The 14910-nt window shown below is 35.6% G+C and overlaps 1 protein-coding gene across 1 annotated transcript; it reads left to right on the forward strand.

The window, feature by feature from the left end:
* On the forward strand, positions 1-14149 carry LOC136825779 (uncharacterized). The gene is made up of 3 exons (XM_067082641.1): positions 1-153; positions 6829-7209; positions 11785-14149. Exons 2-3 carry the CDS (start codon positions 6874-6876, stop codon positions 12595-12597), a joined length of 1149 nt encoding a protein of 382 aa, XP_066938742.1. The 5' UTR covers positions 1-153; positions 6829-6873; the 3' UTR covers positions 12598-14149.
* Positions 14150-14910: the final 761 nt, after the last annotated feature.

Here is a 14910-nt window from a genome sequence, read left to right on the forward strand (position 1 = left end):
GAAATGACGAGAAAAGAAACTAAAAGTGATAAGAAACCATAAAGTAAGGCGCACAGGAAGAGCCGTTGCAACGGTTCGAACTGACCTGAGGCATCTCATTATCTGTTGTTGTCCTCCAGAGTCTGAGTTCGTGTGTCATTATTTGTGTCAAAGGTTGGTTGTACACTGGGTGAATTGACTATTTATGCACGTTGGTTTTTACCTTAAACCTTTAATCATGTGATGTATTAGTTTTTCTCAAAACTTTTGACGAGAATCCCCTGACTCTTCATTGTGAAAATATAAGGGCCGGCAGAGTTGCCGAAGTGTAGTGACGACACTGAAAATTCGTTCTGGCATAACAGAAGTCCTTTGCTTATTCTCCTCAATCTCTGCAGTGCTGCTGGTTGAGAAAGGCTGCATTTTATGGCTGTGCAGACGACGGTCATCACAGCCTTCCCAGAGCACTGCAAAATAAGGTCTAGACCTTGCTGTGAATGCTGCGGGAGTTCACTGTGTCCGCCACGAGGAAAAAACTTCATATATTTTAACAACTTCAGTTTCGATACGTCCTCCCATATCCTGTCATAATTTCAAGTGGTTTGTAGATCGACGAACCAGAGATATGTCCGGTGACACATTAATCACATGAAAAATGGTATAAAGTTCATTTAATCCGAAATAACGGAACTGGGTTTTGTATTTATTGTTTTTGACCATTTCTCCAGCAGAAGAAACTCCACTCTTCCAAAATGTTCCAAATTATCATCGAAAGTCTTGAAAACTTCTTTGTATTTATGAAAAAGTCATGATATCCAGCTGTAGAATTACAAACAACAATTATAGTGGGTAAATAAAGCACATTTTTTGTTACCACACACTTGACACACCTCCCAAATCCACATGCTTACAGTAGATGCAGACTGTGTTAATGAATCAGAGCAGGAATTCATTTATGCTGTGTAATGCATAGTATTGTGTAATATTTGTTGTCAGAATTAAATTTGATACTGGAACTTCATGTATTACAGACAAAACGAACTGGCAATGCAGCTAATTTTTTTTTTAGTGGAAGGAAACTCAGTGATTTGGCCCATGGCTAATTCTACTAGGTTTATTAATACCTGCCATTGACAATGAATGCAGAGGCTGCAGTTGTTCAGTAATGCAGAGGTTGCAGTTGTTCAGTTATGTGGCCTTAAAATGAATTTAACTCGTGTTTGCAAACTCTACCATTGATTGCAGATATTCTGGTAACATTATAATATTACCCTGAGTGCATCGTGTAACATTTTTCAGGCAAGATATGGCGAATAGGCATCGAGTGCTTGATTGTCCCACATCATATATGTCTTAAGTTTACAATAATTGTAAAGAAAAGGATGTCTACAAATGACAATCACTGAAACATTTAACGGAAATAGAAAAAATAGCCTGATTAAAAGAGGTAATAGGATTTGTAAACTCAAATTTGGGAAGTATAAACACAGTAATTTTCATTCATTGTTCCTAATTGTGGAAGTGAGAGTGAATGAATAATTAAAATGCTTCCCTGTGCCACAGCCAAATGTACAGATATTTCCAAGGATGTGGACGGTCATTTCATCTGTAAGTTAATGTGAGATAATACCCTTTCAGAATCCTTCTGACAAGATTGTAAAATCAGTATTCCGCTGTGTAGCAACTTCTCAAGCCGTTGAGTTTCTCACTGCATGTGCTATATATATATATATATATATATATATATATATATATATATATATATATATATATATATATATATATATATATATATATGTACAGTATATATATATATATTAGTGGTGAGAAACAAAACTTTCCTAGTCTTGGAATTGTGTATTTCTGGCATGGAAGACACAGTAATGGTACTAGATTTAAGCAACACATTAAGCTTAGGCGTTAATAAGTTGTGACAGTGGCCCTGGATGAAATACTGTTTTCCCTCCCATCCATTAGCATCTTTAGAAGTAAAATGTTTACATCGATCGAGCAAAGTTGCGGAGCCATAATTTCCCGTGAACGTTTGGAATAGCATATATGCTTCATGTTTCTCAAATTCAGTGTGATTTAATTTTGCCGAAGGCAAAATACGTAAATCTAGTATAGAATCCAGAGAATAAGCTACAGGAAGTGTTCCTTTTCTCTCTCTCTCTCTCTCTCTCTCTCTCTCTCTCTCTCTCTCTCTCTCTCTCATACATGCACACACACATCGTATTTGTGAATTATCCTCATGTCAATTACTTTACTGCAGAACAATACATGATAGAGATCTAATAGATCAAGTGTGAGAAGAACCTGTTGGAGAGAGAGAGAGAGAGAGAGAGAGAGAGAGAGAGAGAGAGAGAGAGAGAGAGAGAGAGAGAGAGAGAGAGAGTCTGAAATGAGTTGTAATTTCTGCTTATGAAAACATTTCGTTGTCATATATTCATGAGTAAGTGGAGTTTGTAATTTGTTATTAATACTAGGGCAGGTTAAAGAACTCTCTTCTCTTGAGAGAGAGAGAGAGAGAGTGAGTGAGAGAAAGAGAGTTAGTTCAGATTTTAAAGTTGGGATACCAGTTTACGCATCAGTTATTTGAAAGGTCATTGGTTGAGAGATAGTGGGGTAAGAGAGAGAGAGAAAGAGGTGTTTTAAGTTTTGAAGTTAGAGAGAGAGGTGTGATGTATTTATCATCTTCCACTAAGTCGAGTCTTTAGGAGCTTGTGTTTTTTCCCTCCCATGCTTGACATGAACAAAGTTATATTAAGACAGTTTATATATATATATATCTTTCAGTTTTAGATAGATTGCTTTTGGTGGATATTGGATTTTGTGCATCGATAATTAAATGTTGTTGTTGATTATACAAAAGAAGAAAAATTTTATACAGTATATATATATATATATATATATATATATATATATATATATATATGTATATATATATATATATATATATATATATATATATATATATATATATATATATATATATATATATATATATATATATATACTGTATAATATATATATGTATATTAAAACCAAAACTGTTTTGGGCTTTTTTTAAAATGTTTGTTCTAGCAGTATTTCAGAAAACCTGTGTGTGTGTGTGTGGTATAATTATGAAATTGGCTTCAGTATATTTTCATGGGTGATGAAACACATTCTTGGTCGATTGTATACAAGATTAGGCGAAAAAAAGAGGCAAAACTTCTTTCTATATTCAATAGAAGGTTCCATATTTAATGGTGACAGAAGTTATCCTTGATACTCCTTGTGTATCAGTTGATACCGATGGTATCAATTTGAGACGAGAATGCCCTCTGTAGAAAGTTTCTCTTAAGACTGGAAGCCTCTACATTTAAAAATACTGCTATTATTAAACACCTGTAAGAAATGTTTTCCAAAATTAATACAAAAAAAGATGTGATAGAATTGTATTTCATGGATTTACTTATTGCTCTATAAATGCGTAGCATAAAATTATCTTTGCCTTGAGTACAAAAATTTTATTTTGTGTGTATCGCTAAAACATGGGACAACTTCTGGAACCAAAATGGCTGTTGAGTGTGCAGGTGTTGTTCTGTACGAACCTTGTTTGGCTGGAAAGAAGCACGCAAGTTGTAAACATTTTACTCATAGATGTGTATACCAGATCACTACAAATTACTCGTAGACCAAGTTTCACCGAACATCCTTCACTGGCACGCTTAATTGTGTTGCATGAATTACTCTCTTCTCCTTCCTCATCGTTACATTTCCTGCAGGTTCCCATTCAACCGTTGATCGCTACTAAGGACACGGATAGCAAATATCAAGCGTGACAAGTGGTTTCATCCAAGCAAGAATTTGGGACTCTGTTCTGACCATTTTGAGGAGTCATGTTTTGACAAGACTGGGCAAACAGTTCGTCTTCGACCAGATGCTGTTCCGACCATTTTTGATTACCCACTGTATCTCCAGAAGGTACGTTTCTCACATAGATGTATGCAGTAATTGCTCAAAAGCACATGCACCATGTCCAGTGCAATTACCCTGTTTAAATCAGGCTGTGATTTAAAGATTTCATTACAAAAGACATTTGTGATGTGTATGTGTACTGTATGAAATTGGGAACCTTCATGAAGTCTGTTGGTGATTTCATTGTACAGCAGCTGAAAAATGACTAGGTATTTATTTACCAATTACTGTACTTGGAAGGCAGTAGCAAGGCCAGACTTGTCTAGTGTTCCCCGATACCACCTTGTCTTCTTATCATGCTTGATACATGGGGGACCCCTATTGATTTCAGTCAATCATTCCTGCATCTAGGAGAGAAGGAGCACCTTTCATTTTTTGTTCTAGATACGTGCCATATGCTGAAACTAATAAGAAATAGTTTGGCATCATGTCTGATCATCACATAAACTAAAGGAAGGGCTTTGCCTTCGTAACAAACTGAAAACTCTTCATCATGCGGTGGGAACGTGGGATGAAAGCAGTTTTGCAGACTAATCAGCTTTAGTGAATTCAGTCAAGTTTTTGCTAAAGATCTGAAACTCCTCAGTTCTGAGGGTTGGACGCTACATTTCAATTCATTAGATACATTGATTGTATGTTTGGTTTGATGAATTCTAGGAATCCTCTTGCTCACAAGAAGAAATATGACTTGCTGGTGAGACATCTTGCAACAGAACTACAGCTATCTCTCTCATTTTACCCATAGCAATGGACAATTGGTGTATTCTTACAGAGGAAGACCCATTAATTGAGTTCCTGTCAATAATCATTAGCACAGAGTCTGTATAACCCACTCACAAATTGTGAAACTCCAAAACTGAAGTTTCTGACCACTTACTGTACAAGTTTTTTTTTTGCTGTTGTTAGATTGATAAATAGGAGCATAAACAGCAATTCAGTTCACATTTATGTGCAAGAGACTCCTTGTTCATGATGAGCATGAACCAGAAGGCAGAATGCTTAGCTAACACAGATTTTTCCTGTATCCAGTACCCAACCCAGGTGGAAAAGTATGATAGAAATATTGATTTGGTGATCATAACTACTGTGATGCACTGAATTCTCCACTTTTTCTCTGCCTCTGATGTGTCAGTAATTTTGTGATTCAGTGTATATCTGGCTGATGTTTGCATAAGAAAACAGAATTCTGAGCCCACAATGACAAAAGCTACTGACAATAATATGAATTTAGGTGGAGGTCTGCTTGCAAACAAGAATCAAGGGGGTTTTGTCAAGGTAACTGAAGACATGAAGGTCTGTAACTCAGCAGAATGATGGTTGCAATGGCAACTTCACACAACCTGTGGTTTTTTTTACCACAACTACTGATGCAACTGGCAGCGCTGTATTTGCCTTTGCCACAGAAATTTTACCTGACAGAAAAAGAGAGGCTGTTTGTGTAGCTTACTGGCCTTATGTTGGACTGTTTAGCAGACTAAAATCACATTGCATTACGCTTTGTAAAATTACAGAGGCGTTATTTAGACAAGTGCAGCATTAAGACACTTGACTGACCTGAAAGTAAGGAAGCAGCCATCGAAACTAGACATGTTTAAACCCCAATAAATGAACGCGATAGTGTATTTGCAGGAATATATGTAGAAGGTTACCATTATATATATTGGAGTACTACAGTATACCTAATCTTACACATTTATTATCACTTCAGTCATTCAATAAGGTTTGGGTATAAATATGGCAATTCCCATGCAGTGTAGCTGTTTGTTATTTTATAGAAAAATTTATCCATCTGTGTACATAAACAGTAAACTTGGTAAATGTAGCAGCATTAATTGAATATAAGACATAAAAGTCTTAAAACATTGCTTTGTTGTGTGACATTTCTGTGCGGTGTTCGTTAAAACTGAAAAGAGGTGGTTGTTGGTTTTTGCCAGATGTACATTTGTAGCATGTGTGGATTAAATGTGTGACTTTGGGAGCACGTTATAACTTGAAGGAAAACCAGTGGGGACAGGGGTGGGGGCTAGGTGCTGAGGTTTAATCATAAAATACATAAATTCCATGTGGATGGAGCATTACAATAATGCTCGCATGACAGCATGTTTGTGGCTGTGTACTGATGACACACTCTGTAATTGAGGAAGTATGTACAGTATTAGTAAGATGTCAAGAGTGGGAGGGGAAAGTATAATTGTTAAAATTGAGGAAATTTGAAGGACTTGGTGAAATTAATAGAGAATGGTTATAAGCCATGTATGGCGAATACTGTAATACTTATAGGTATTTGAAGGAGTTTTGACTGCGTGTGTGATAGATTAACGAAAACAAGAAAAACCCAAATATTCTCAGTTGAGATCCTTCAACAATGTTTCACACTGTGACATCTGTTATTAAATGTTATAATCTTAGGCAAGACTACAAACAAGCAAGACTGAATATTGATTTTGAAAACATTAATAAAACCTTTCCACTTCAAATGTGAGTAATGTTTTGAGTAACATGCATCAGTTTGTCAACTAACATAAACCAGCTTAAGATACATTTTTTTCCTATCCCTTCAGCAATCACTTTAAATCATACAAGTTACACAGTACATGAATATGAATTGATATGTTTACTGTAGAGAAACCTAATGCATGTATGTACCATAATTTGCACGATGTTATGTTAATATAAATAGTGACTGATCAGTTAAGTCTTAGAAATTATGACAGGATAATGTAGAGGTAGCACCTGTATTGGAGTGGATGTGTAGTAGATATTGCATACTACACATGGCAATTCTCTAAGAAGGGTGAGATGACAGTTGTGTTCGTGCAGCAGCGTTAAGTGTTCACACAGATGGGAATGTGTCGTGACTCACCCAGCCTTCCTTGTTTTTATCAGAAATTTCAATTAACTGAATTGTGCAAAAAGACTCAAGCCGCCAGAATGGCAGGCCGCTGGAGTGTAGTGACGACAGTGAAATTCATACATGCGTACAAATCCCACGAGTGTTTATGGAACCCCAAATGTGATCTTTACCATATAAGAGACCCGAGAAAAGCTGCCATCGCTGACCTAGTCGTCCAGATGGGGATGCCAGGTTTGGATGTTGATACAGTTAAGTCAAAAATAAAGCTTATGCGCGCCAAATACCACAATGAGTTAAAGAAGGTACGCGCTGCTGCTGCAGTTGGGGAAAAGTATGTACCATCTAGCTACTGGTTCGATATCATGGATTCATTTCTGAAAGATGTCGTTGGTGACGTGCCACATTTACAGCCGGTAAGAAACTGAAAAATTGTAATAGACAAAAAATTATAAGATACAATAACAGTTTTAGTATGAAGTTCCATTTCCTGCAAGTAGTTTAACCTTATACTGTATGAGCTTGATATTTCTTGATAATGATTATTCAGAATTAGAGTTTTAATGTTTGGATGAACATCCTTTTTAATAAAGGTATACAGCATATACAGTAGATAGCATAACAGTGTAGAGGTTTTTTTCTTACTAGTTTCTGTTTATTCATTTGCACACATCAACTAACCAGCACAGGGTATTTTGGTTATCCCTAGTATCCCTAGTGTACGGATATAGTTTGGTGATGCTTAGTTATATGAATCTTTGCATGCAAACATGTGATCCTTTATAAGCTGCTGTAAGTTTGAGAGGACTTGTTTTTATTAGCTTTTGAGGTGCTTAACACACACACACACACACACACACACACACTTTTTTCTATTCTGTCTCAATGCTTTTCCACTTTAACCTTTAAGGATTTGAAAAGAGTGACAGCTCTAATTTTATTAGAGATCATGTTATTGCTGTGCTTTTATTATAGTTAAAATCTTTGAAACTAATCACTGTACGTAGGTGCACAGAAAATCTCGCAGCCCAGGTGATCATCAGTATAAATCAGGTAAAGCAAGTTCAACTGGCAATCTCTTGTAACCAGGACATACCTTACCATCCCCTAGCTACAACCCCTTTTATTCCTTGTACTGCCCCTCCATCTATATTCTCTTTCTTCCATCTTACTATCCACCCTCTCCTAACAATTGTTTCACAGTGTAACTGTGAGGTTTTCCTCATGATATACCTTTCAAACCTTTCTGTTCTCAGTTTCCCTCTAACCACTGAATGACCTCATAGGTCCCAGCACTTAGCCTTTGGCCTCAATTCTATATTCCTTCCTTCCATACCTTGTCATCGTTTCTCAGGAACCTCAGAGAACTTAATGTTATCACTCCAGATATGTCAAAGGCTGTCAACATGGTTGGTATGTAGTAATTTCTCATTAGCCAGACCTGTTCAATTATGGGTTTACTCTGCAAAATCATGTAATGTTTTAGTCATACCTGTTTATACGTATTTTAATAGATGGTACTATCCCAGCTTCGAATGTTATCCATCAAGGATCAGTTGTCTCCCCTACCCTCTTCCTTCTTTGTGTGAATGACCTTTAATTCCAACAGCGAAGCAAAGTAGTATTTATTCCTCTGTCAAGTGAAATAAATTGGTTAATAATGAGACAACGTCTAATCATCATAGGAGACTTTAATGTTGTGGCTGGTTCTGATCATGATTAATGGCCACTACAGCTTGGAAAAGGTGTTGGGAAACTGATAAGAATGTTAGAATATATGAGATATGCTCCAGTATCTGTGTTTGTGTAATTAAAACATATTTCCCTGGTAAAATAAGTAGAAATCAAACTGATGTTATTTTCACCCAAAAGAGACATTTGAAATGTATCCTTCCAGCTAGTATAGAAAGTCTGCCAGTTGTGACATATCTGATTAGAACTTTGTTTGCTGGAAGATAGTAATATGCATATTAAAGAAGATTCAAAGAGTAAGAAATATCTCGAGTACCTGTATATTGACATCTCTGATGGGAAGAATGCAGTTCAAAGGGAGAAATTTGTAAACATTTTCAGAAGTTAAAACCATGCATACAACTGAACAGCTTGCATGGACTGCATTTGAAAATTTACTCCCCTCTGCTGCACTGAGTTGCTTTGGTTTGTTGTTAGGGTAAAAATAGCTTTTTATTCCATTGTTGGATCTTGAAGGGAAAAGCAAATGTCTAGTTGGGTTCCGAAAATTGCATTGGTATATGACATACATTCACAGATTATTCAAGTTGTTTGCTTCAACTGAAAGTGACAGCTGATTTAGAAATCACGCCAACTTTAAAAGTGAAGTGAAAGTGTCTGTCAGGGAAATTGCTAATGATGAATCCTATGGAAGTGATGGAAGCTTGCTGTAGTCCTCTGGGTTTTAGACGATGATCGCTGTAAAGTTTTATAGTGTAATTAAGCAGCTAGAGAGAGAAAGCTCTGCCACAGAATTACATTGATTTCAAGTATTTGTACTTCTATGGGAATAGAAGTTCTGGAGACGACTGCAGCAGTTGTAGATATACATATCTCCTTCCTTAGTGAAGAGGTAGAAATTTTGCCAAGTAGTGTAGGCCCTGAGGCACTGGAATTTTTGAAGTGCTTTTTCAATTGTAGGCATGGTTTACACTTCAGACATTATATATATATATATATATATATATATATATATATATATATATATATGTGTGTGTGTGTGTGTGTGTACCATATATATACATGTATATATATATATATATAAAGTCAATTACTTTGACTTAAATTGTGGCATGAAGCAGAAATTTGTTTTTCCTACCATACTGTCTGCTTCTGAATGTAATGAGGATAGAGCCTGCATTTTATAATGGATGGGTATTACATAATAGTTGGAGGTTTTATACTAGGTTATAATGATTTTACAGTGATCAGTTTGCTTTCTACTGATGGTACTGTTTGGCTGTACATGCTGATTCATCCGTACAAAGGCTGCCCAACATATCAGTGCCGTATAAAATCACAGGCCTCATCAGTGGTTAAGAAACTTGTTGTGCAGTAAAGGAGTTATTGTTTTCTGTGTTGGTTTTACTCTAAAAGTCTTAATTTGGATGGAGAAATATTCACCTGAATTGGTAAAGCAGTTTGGTTCAACAGGTATGCTTACAGTAGAATAAATGTCAGTGTTTACATTCCTTTTGTGTCATGCTACTTGTGTGGTATGAAGGGATGGTCTACTTATGTACATTCTACAAGAGACTATTAGCTTTCATTGCTTTTGCTTAAGAGAGATCCTTCGTTGGTATTACAGAGTAACAAATGAGGAAGTCCCGAAGAGTAAAAATTCTGACTTCACTGTCACTGTCCCTATATTAATAGAAGATTTTATTGGATGGGCCATATTAAAATTATGGATGATGATTAAATCCCAAGTAAAATATTTTATGGAAAAATATTGAAAAAGGAAGGAAAGCCTCTTTTGTGCTGATCAGATTCTATGAACTGTGATGTATATCAGTGCAAAATGAATAGTTAGAATGAATTTCTGAGTTTCTGGAGACAGATAGCCAAAGAGTGCTGTGAAGTTGGCAAAGGGAAGTGGAAGCAATGCTTGAGTAATGTGCATACCATGAGCAGGAATGCTTAATTTAGCCATAATTATGGCATTCCAGATTTTACAATCTGGACTGTACTGTATCTCTGAATTGGGTAGGTAAAACTTGGATCATTTTATGGCTTCCAAAACTAATATCCTTCCTAAGTCCTTGTCTCATTTTCTTTCTATCTCCATAAGAATATTTTAAGGTTTTCGAAATGGAACCTCTCTGGTCTTAATGTCTTATGAGCCAAGAAACAGCAGCAGATCCTGAAAAGATTATGTGGCGGAATAACTTAATCTGTTTCAGACAGACTGGATGTGTTATTTAAATGCTGCATATGCTCCTTCAAGCAACTGCTTCAGATTTTGTAGGACTTATCCATTCTTATATTGAGTGCTGTTTACAGTTTTTTGTTGGAGAGAGGGGCCCCTTGTAAACTATTCTTTGTAATGGGGAGTCAGTTTTTTCCTTTATTTGCATGTGTGCCGTGGAAAGGATTTGATTAATTGATTCTTGATGGTGCATTGCCTCCTTTTTCTTGTCATTGTCATGCAGCCCAGGCTTCATATATTGTCAAAATTTGGTGCCAGACTTTTATGTATTATCAAACAGTTTACTAATCAGACCACTTGGTTCAGATAAATTCAGAGACATTGGTGCATGTATATGGGGAAACAGAATCTATTAAAAAAGTTATCTGATTAGCTTTTTTAACTTGACATTGGAATAAAGAATAGAAATATTTTGGCATGGTAGCATAGTGTATGAATTACAACCATGCATATCTAAGAATTGATGAAGAATGTGGTAAACTGTGACACTGAGTATTTTTTGCCTTATCTGAGAATTAACATAATTATATATACAGCATTTCCCTACAGACCACTGGAAAAATATTATACAAATTGTAAACAGAAAAAATGACTATATAGCCTGCGCCATTTTTTATATCCTTTGCAAATCTAGGGAATGGATGGAACACATATTACAAGGAAAACAGACAGAAGAGAATTCTAAATCTGCAGTAGCTAATAAAGAGTAAATGTGGAGAGTAGTGGATTGAAAGGGAGAGAATCTTTCTTTCAGCTCAGTGAATGATGGCCAAGAAAGTACCTGTAGAAAGGGAAGAAAAAGCCCACCTTACAGCTGATCAGTTCATAATAAGATTATAAAAATGATCAGGGGATGGAAAATATCTGCATCAGCGTTGTATAAGATAGGCACTTTAGTGTAAGTATTCCCATATATGTATTATGGGATAAATGCAGTGAATTAAGATGACATTTTTTCCAAGTTCTTATAAACATTGAACCTTTTCCACAGTAATATCAAATGCAGGCTCTTTTGCTCTGTATGGATGTTTTATGTGTTTATTTTTTCCAGGACATCATCACAGCTGACTCTATCTTTGACAGTTCAAGTATATATGAAAATGACTTCGGAGATGATGAAGATTCGATGGAGAAGGCACCACCAGTTCTCGACGTGAAAAACACATCAAAAATGACATCTCTGCCCTCAACAAGTGTAACCTCTGCCAGACGTCCTTATCGCCCTGGTCCTGCATGCAGCAAGAGAAGGAGGCGGCCTAATGCGGTTAGTGTGAGGGAGGAGTACGTTGAAGATGAATTTGATGCTTTTGGGAAGAGCGTCTCTGCTCAGTTGCGTAAGTTGTCACTCAGCCGAGCGCTGCGGGTGCAGACGAAAATCCAAAAGATATTAACTGAAGAAAGAATAAATGACATTGGTATTATAACCAACTTGCAAGCTGCACCATCACCTACACCACCCGAGCTAGTAGCACCTACTTTTAAGCCTGTAGCCTCAGTGTATGAGCCTGTAGCATCTGCAAAGTTGCCAGAGGTATCTAGTTCTGATACAAAGGTTGCCAGTGTGGACAGTGGTTTTGATAGTGGTGTAGAAAGCACCACAACTAAATCCATGAGTGGAAGTATTGCAGGGCTTGATGACATAAAGACTGAAAGCATTGAAAATGAACCTATTCTTGAGACAGAGGAAAAAATGTCCACATCACCTCCAGCTTCAGCGGATGGCAAAGGCCTGCCATTGCCGGAGCCGATGGAAGAATTAAAAGCACCTGAGCGTGTACAGCCGAAAGATGAAATTATTCATAATGAAGAGTGTGAAATTGTCACTCTAGATGAGGATGACCCTCTGAAAGGCACTGGAGACTGACTTTAGTCGTCGTGGACAGATTATGCTTTGTGCATGATAGAGGGAGAGAGATGGGGGCTGAGTTGTCATTTATACATAAATTAAAAGAAGCTCAGCTTGACAGATCACTGGGTAATGTGAAATATTTTACATGTGAAAGTCACACTGTTTTATAAGACTGTCCATTAATGTGTCCTCATTTTCTGAGGGTCCTTGAAAACTTTAGTACTCCAATGTACCAAAATCAAATTTCTCATCAATGGTTCCACATACATTATTTTGGTCATGTTTGTTCATTATTTATTTACGTAGTCTGTTGCCTATAGTGTTCCATTCTGTATGTTGGTCTTATTCTGGGCATAACTATCACACACCATATTCCAGAATCATTGATTTCTCAACAATTGCTTGTATGTATATTGTGTAATCTGTATATTGAATGTTATCCCTACTCTTACTGAGCTTTGAGTGAAATTTTTTAAGTCTCTTGGTTTAAGAAGGGATGGTTGTTGAACTTGTGACATAATTACAATAAGACCCATTTTAATTCCCTTGCTCAAGCTGTCTTTGTCTACCTGTGTTTGCCACCTAAAAACTATTTTACAGGTAGACTTCATGTTCATTTACATGTGCATGAATGATGAAAAATCATTTGCAAGCTAGTACCATATCTCAGGTGTGTCACAGTTACAAAAAGTTTAAGTTTGTTTCTGAAGGATTTGTAAATACTGAGACCAAGTTCTTAGCCATTCCATGTAGGAATGCCATGATAAATCCATATGATTTTTGTGTATGTGCATGCAGAAGTCTGCTGTATAAGCATGATATATGCATTTTTTGTGGGGATGATAATATATGGGAAAAAGTAGTGTGAGCCCGAATTAATCTTTTCTGAATACTGTTTTTGAAAGACATGTTTAGGAGACATTTCAAAGAATATGCAGTCATGAAATATAGAAATCCTTTAATCCCAGGATGTACACATCTTTTCCCTTGCCACCTTTCCAGTTAATGGGTTTCGCAGACCCTTGACAGAACGTTCGTGGCCTGTATGGGTAATGAAAAAATATTGGGTAAAGTTTATGTATAATATGTTTTCTTTAGCAGAATAGTCAACTTATATACCAATTTAGAAAGTAGTTCACTTTGAAACCACAGCTTTCCATAAAAACAAGAAAAACAAGGGTCATTACAAAAATATCAATGCAAACATAATTGAGAAAATACTGTACATGTACCTTAGACACAGCAAAAATATAGTTTCATCAATTATGAAAATAAAATGCCCCATCTCCTGATGTTTAAAAATGCTCAGTATTAAGAGGAAAGTAGAATTGAATGCATTATTTAAAGAAGTAATTTTAGTTGAATTTTTTATTAAAAACAAATACTGAAAGAATACTGTACTACACATAAAATATGTAAATTGAATGCAATGATAACAGGTTATCAAAACTGCCAATTCACATGGAGGTTCCCTCCTGCTTCATAGGGAACACTTTTATACATCTGGGCAGAGGAGTTGCAGATAGTAATTTTCATCAGTATGCCTAGGTCAAATAGGGTCAAATATGTACAGAACCTTTATACTAATACACATTCCACAGGGATGTAGTGGCCCCATTTTCCACTTTGAATAAGGTGAAATCAGCATATGCTTGGCTGAAGAATAAAGGAACAAGAAATTGTTCATGCCTGATACTGCCCCCATCCAAAGGGGAAAAGCATACAATAAAAGTAGAATATTTATTCTGCGTTTTATATATATATAAAACAGTAGTTTACTCAAACTATTAAATATGGAAATAGTATGAGAGAGGTTTGATATGTCAAGTTCCAGCTATGGGACCCACACGTGGCTTCCCAAAGCTTAGACCAAAGTACCTCCATTTTGCATACTTAGATAAAGGCTAGTGGTGAGACAGGCTGGATTTGGGCTGAATGGTGGTATGTCTAAATGTGGAGCTTGATACCAGTGGACTGTAGCAGTTGCACACAATATATATATATAAATATATATATATATATATATATATATATATATATATATATATATATATATATATATAATATATATATATAATATTAATGTATATATATATATATATATATATATATATATATATATATATATATATATATATATATATATATATATATATATATATATATATATAATATATATATATAATATTAATGTATATAAATATATATATATATATATATATATATATATATATATATATATATATATATATATATATATATATATATATATATATATATATTATAATGTGCTTGTTGGAAGTGCCCTTTCAAATTCATGTAGACAGA

The sequence above is a fragment of the Macrobrachium rosenbergii genome, chromosome 39 (assembly GCF_040412425.1).
Source record: "Macrobrachium rosenbergii isolate ZJJX-2024 chromosome 39, ASM4041242v1, whole genome shotgun sequence".
Lineage (NCBI taxonomy): Eukaryota > Metazoa > Arthropoda > Malacostraca > Decapoda > Palaemonidae > Macrobrachium > Macrobrachium rosenbergii.

What these genes read in the sequence shown, in the direction of transcription:
- LOC136825779 (XM_067082641.1), top strand. Translation starts at nt 6,874, where the DNA reads ATGGCAGGCCGCTGGAGTGTAGTGACGACAGTGAAATTCATACATGCG. An exon ending in ACGTGCCACATTTACAGCCG is followed by an intron (nt 7,210 to 11,784) that starts GTAAGAAACTGA and finishes TATTTTTTCCAG; the next exon opens with GACATCATCACAGCTGACTC.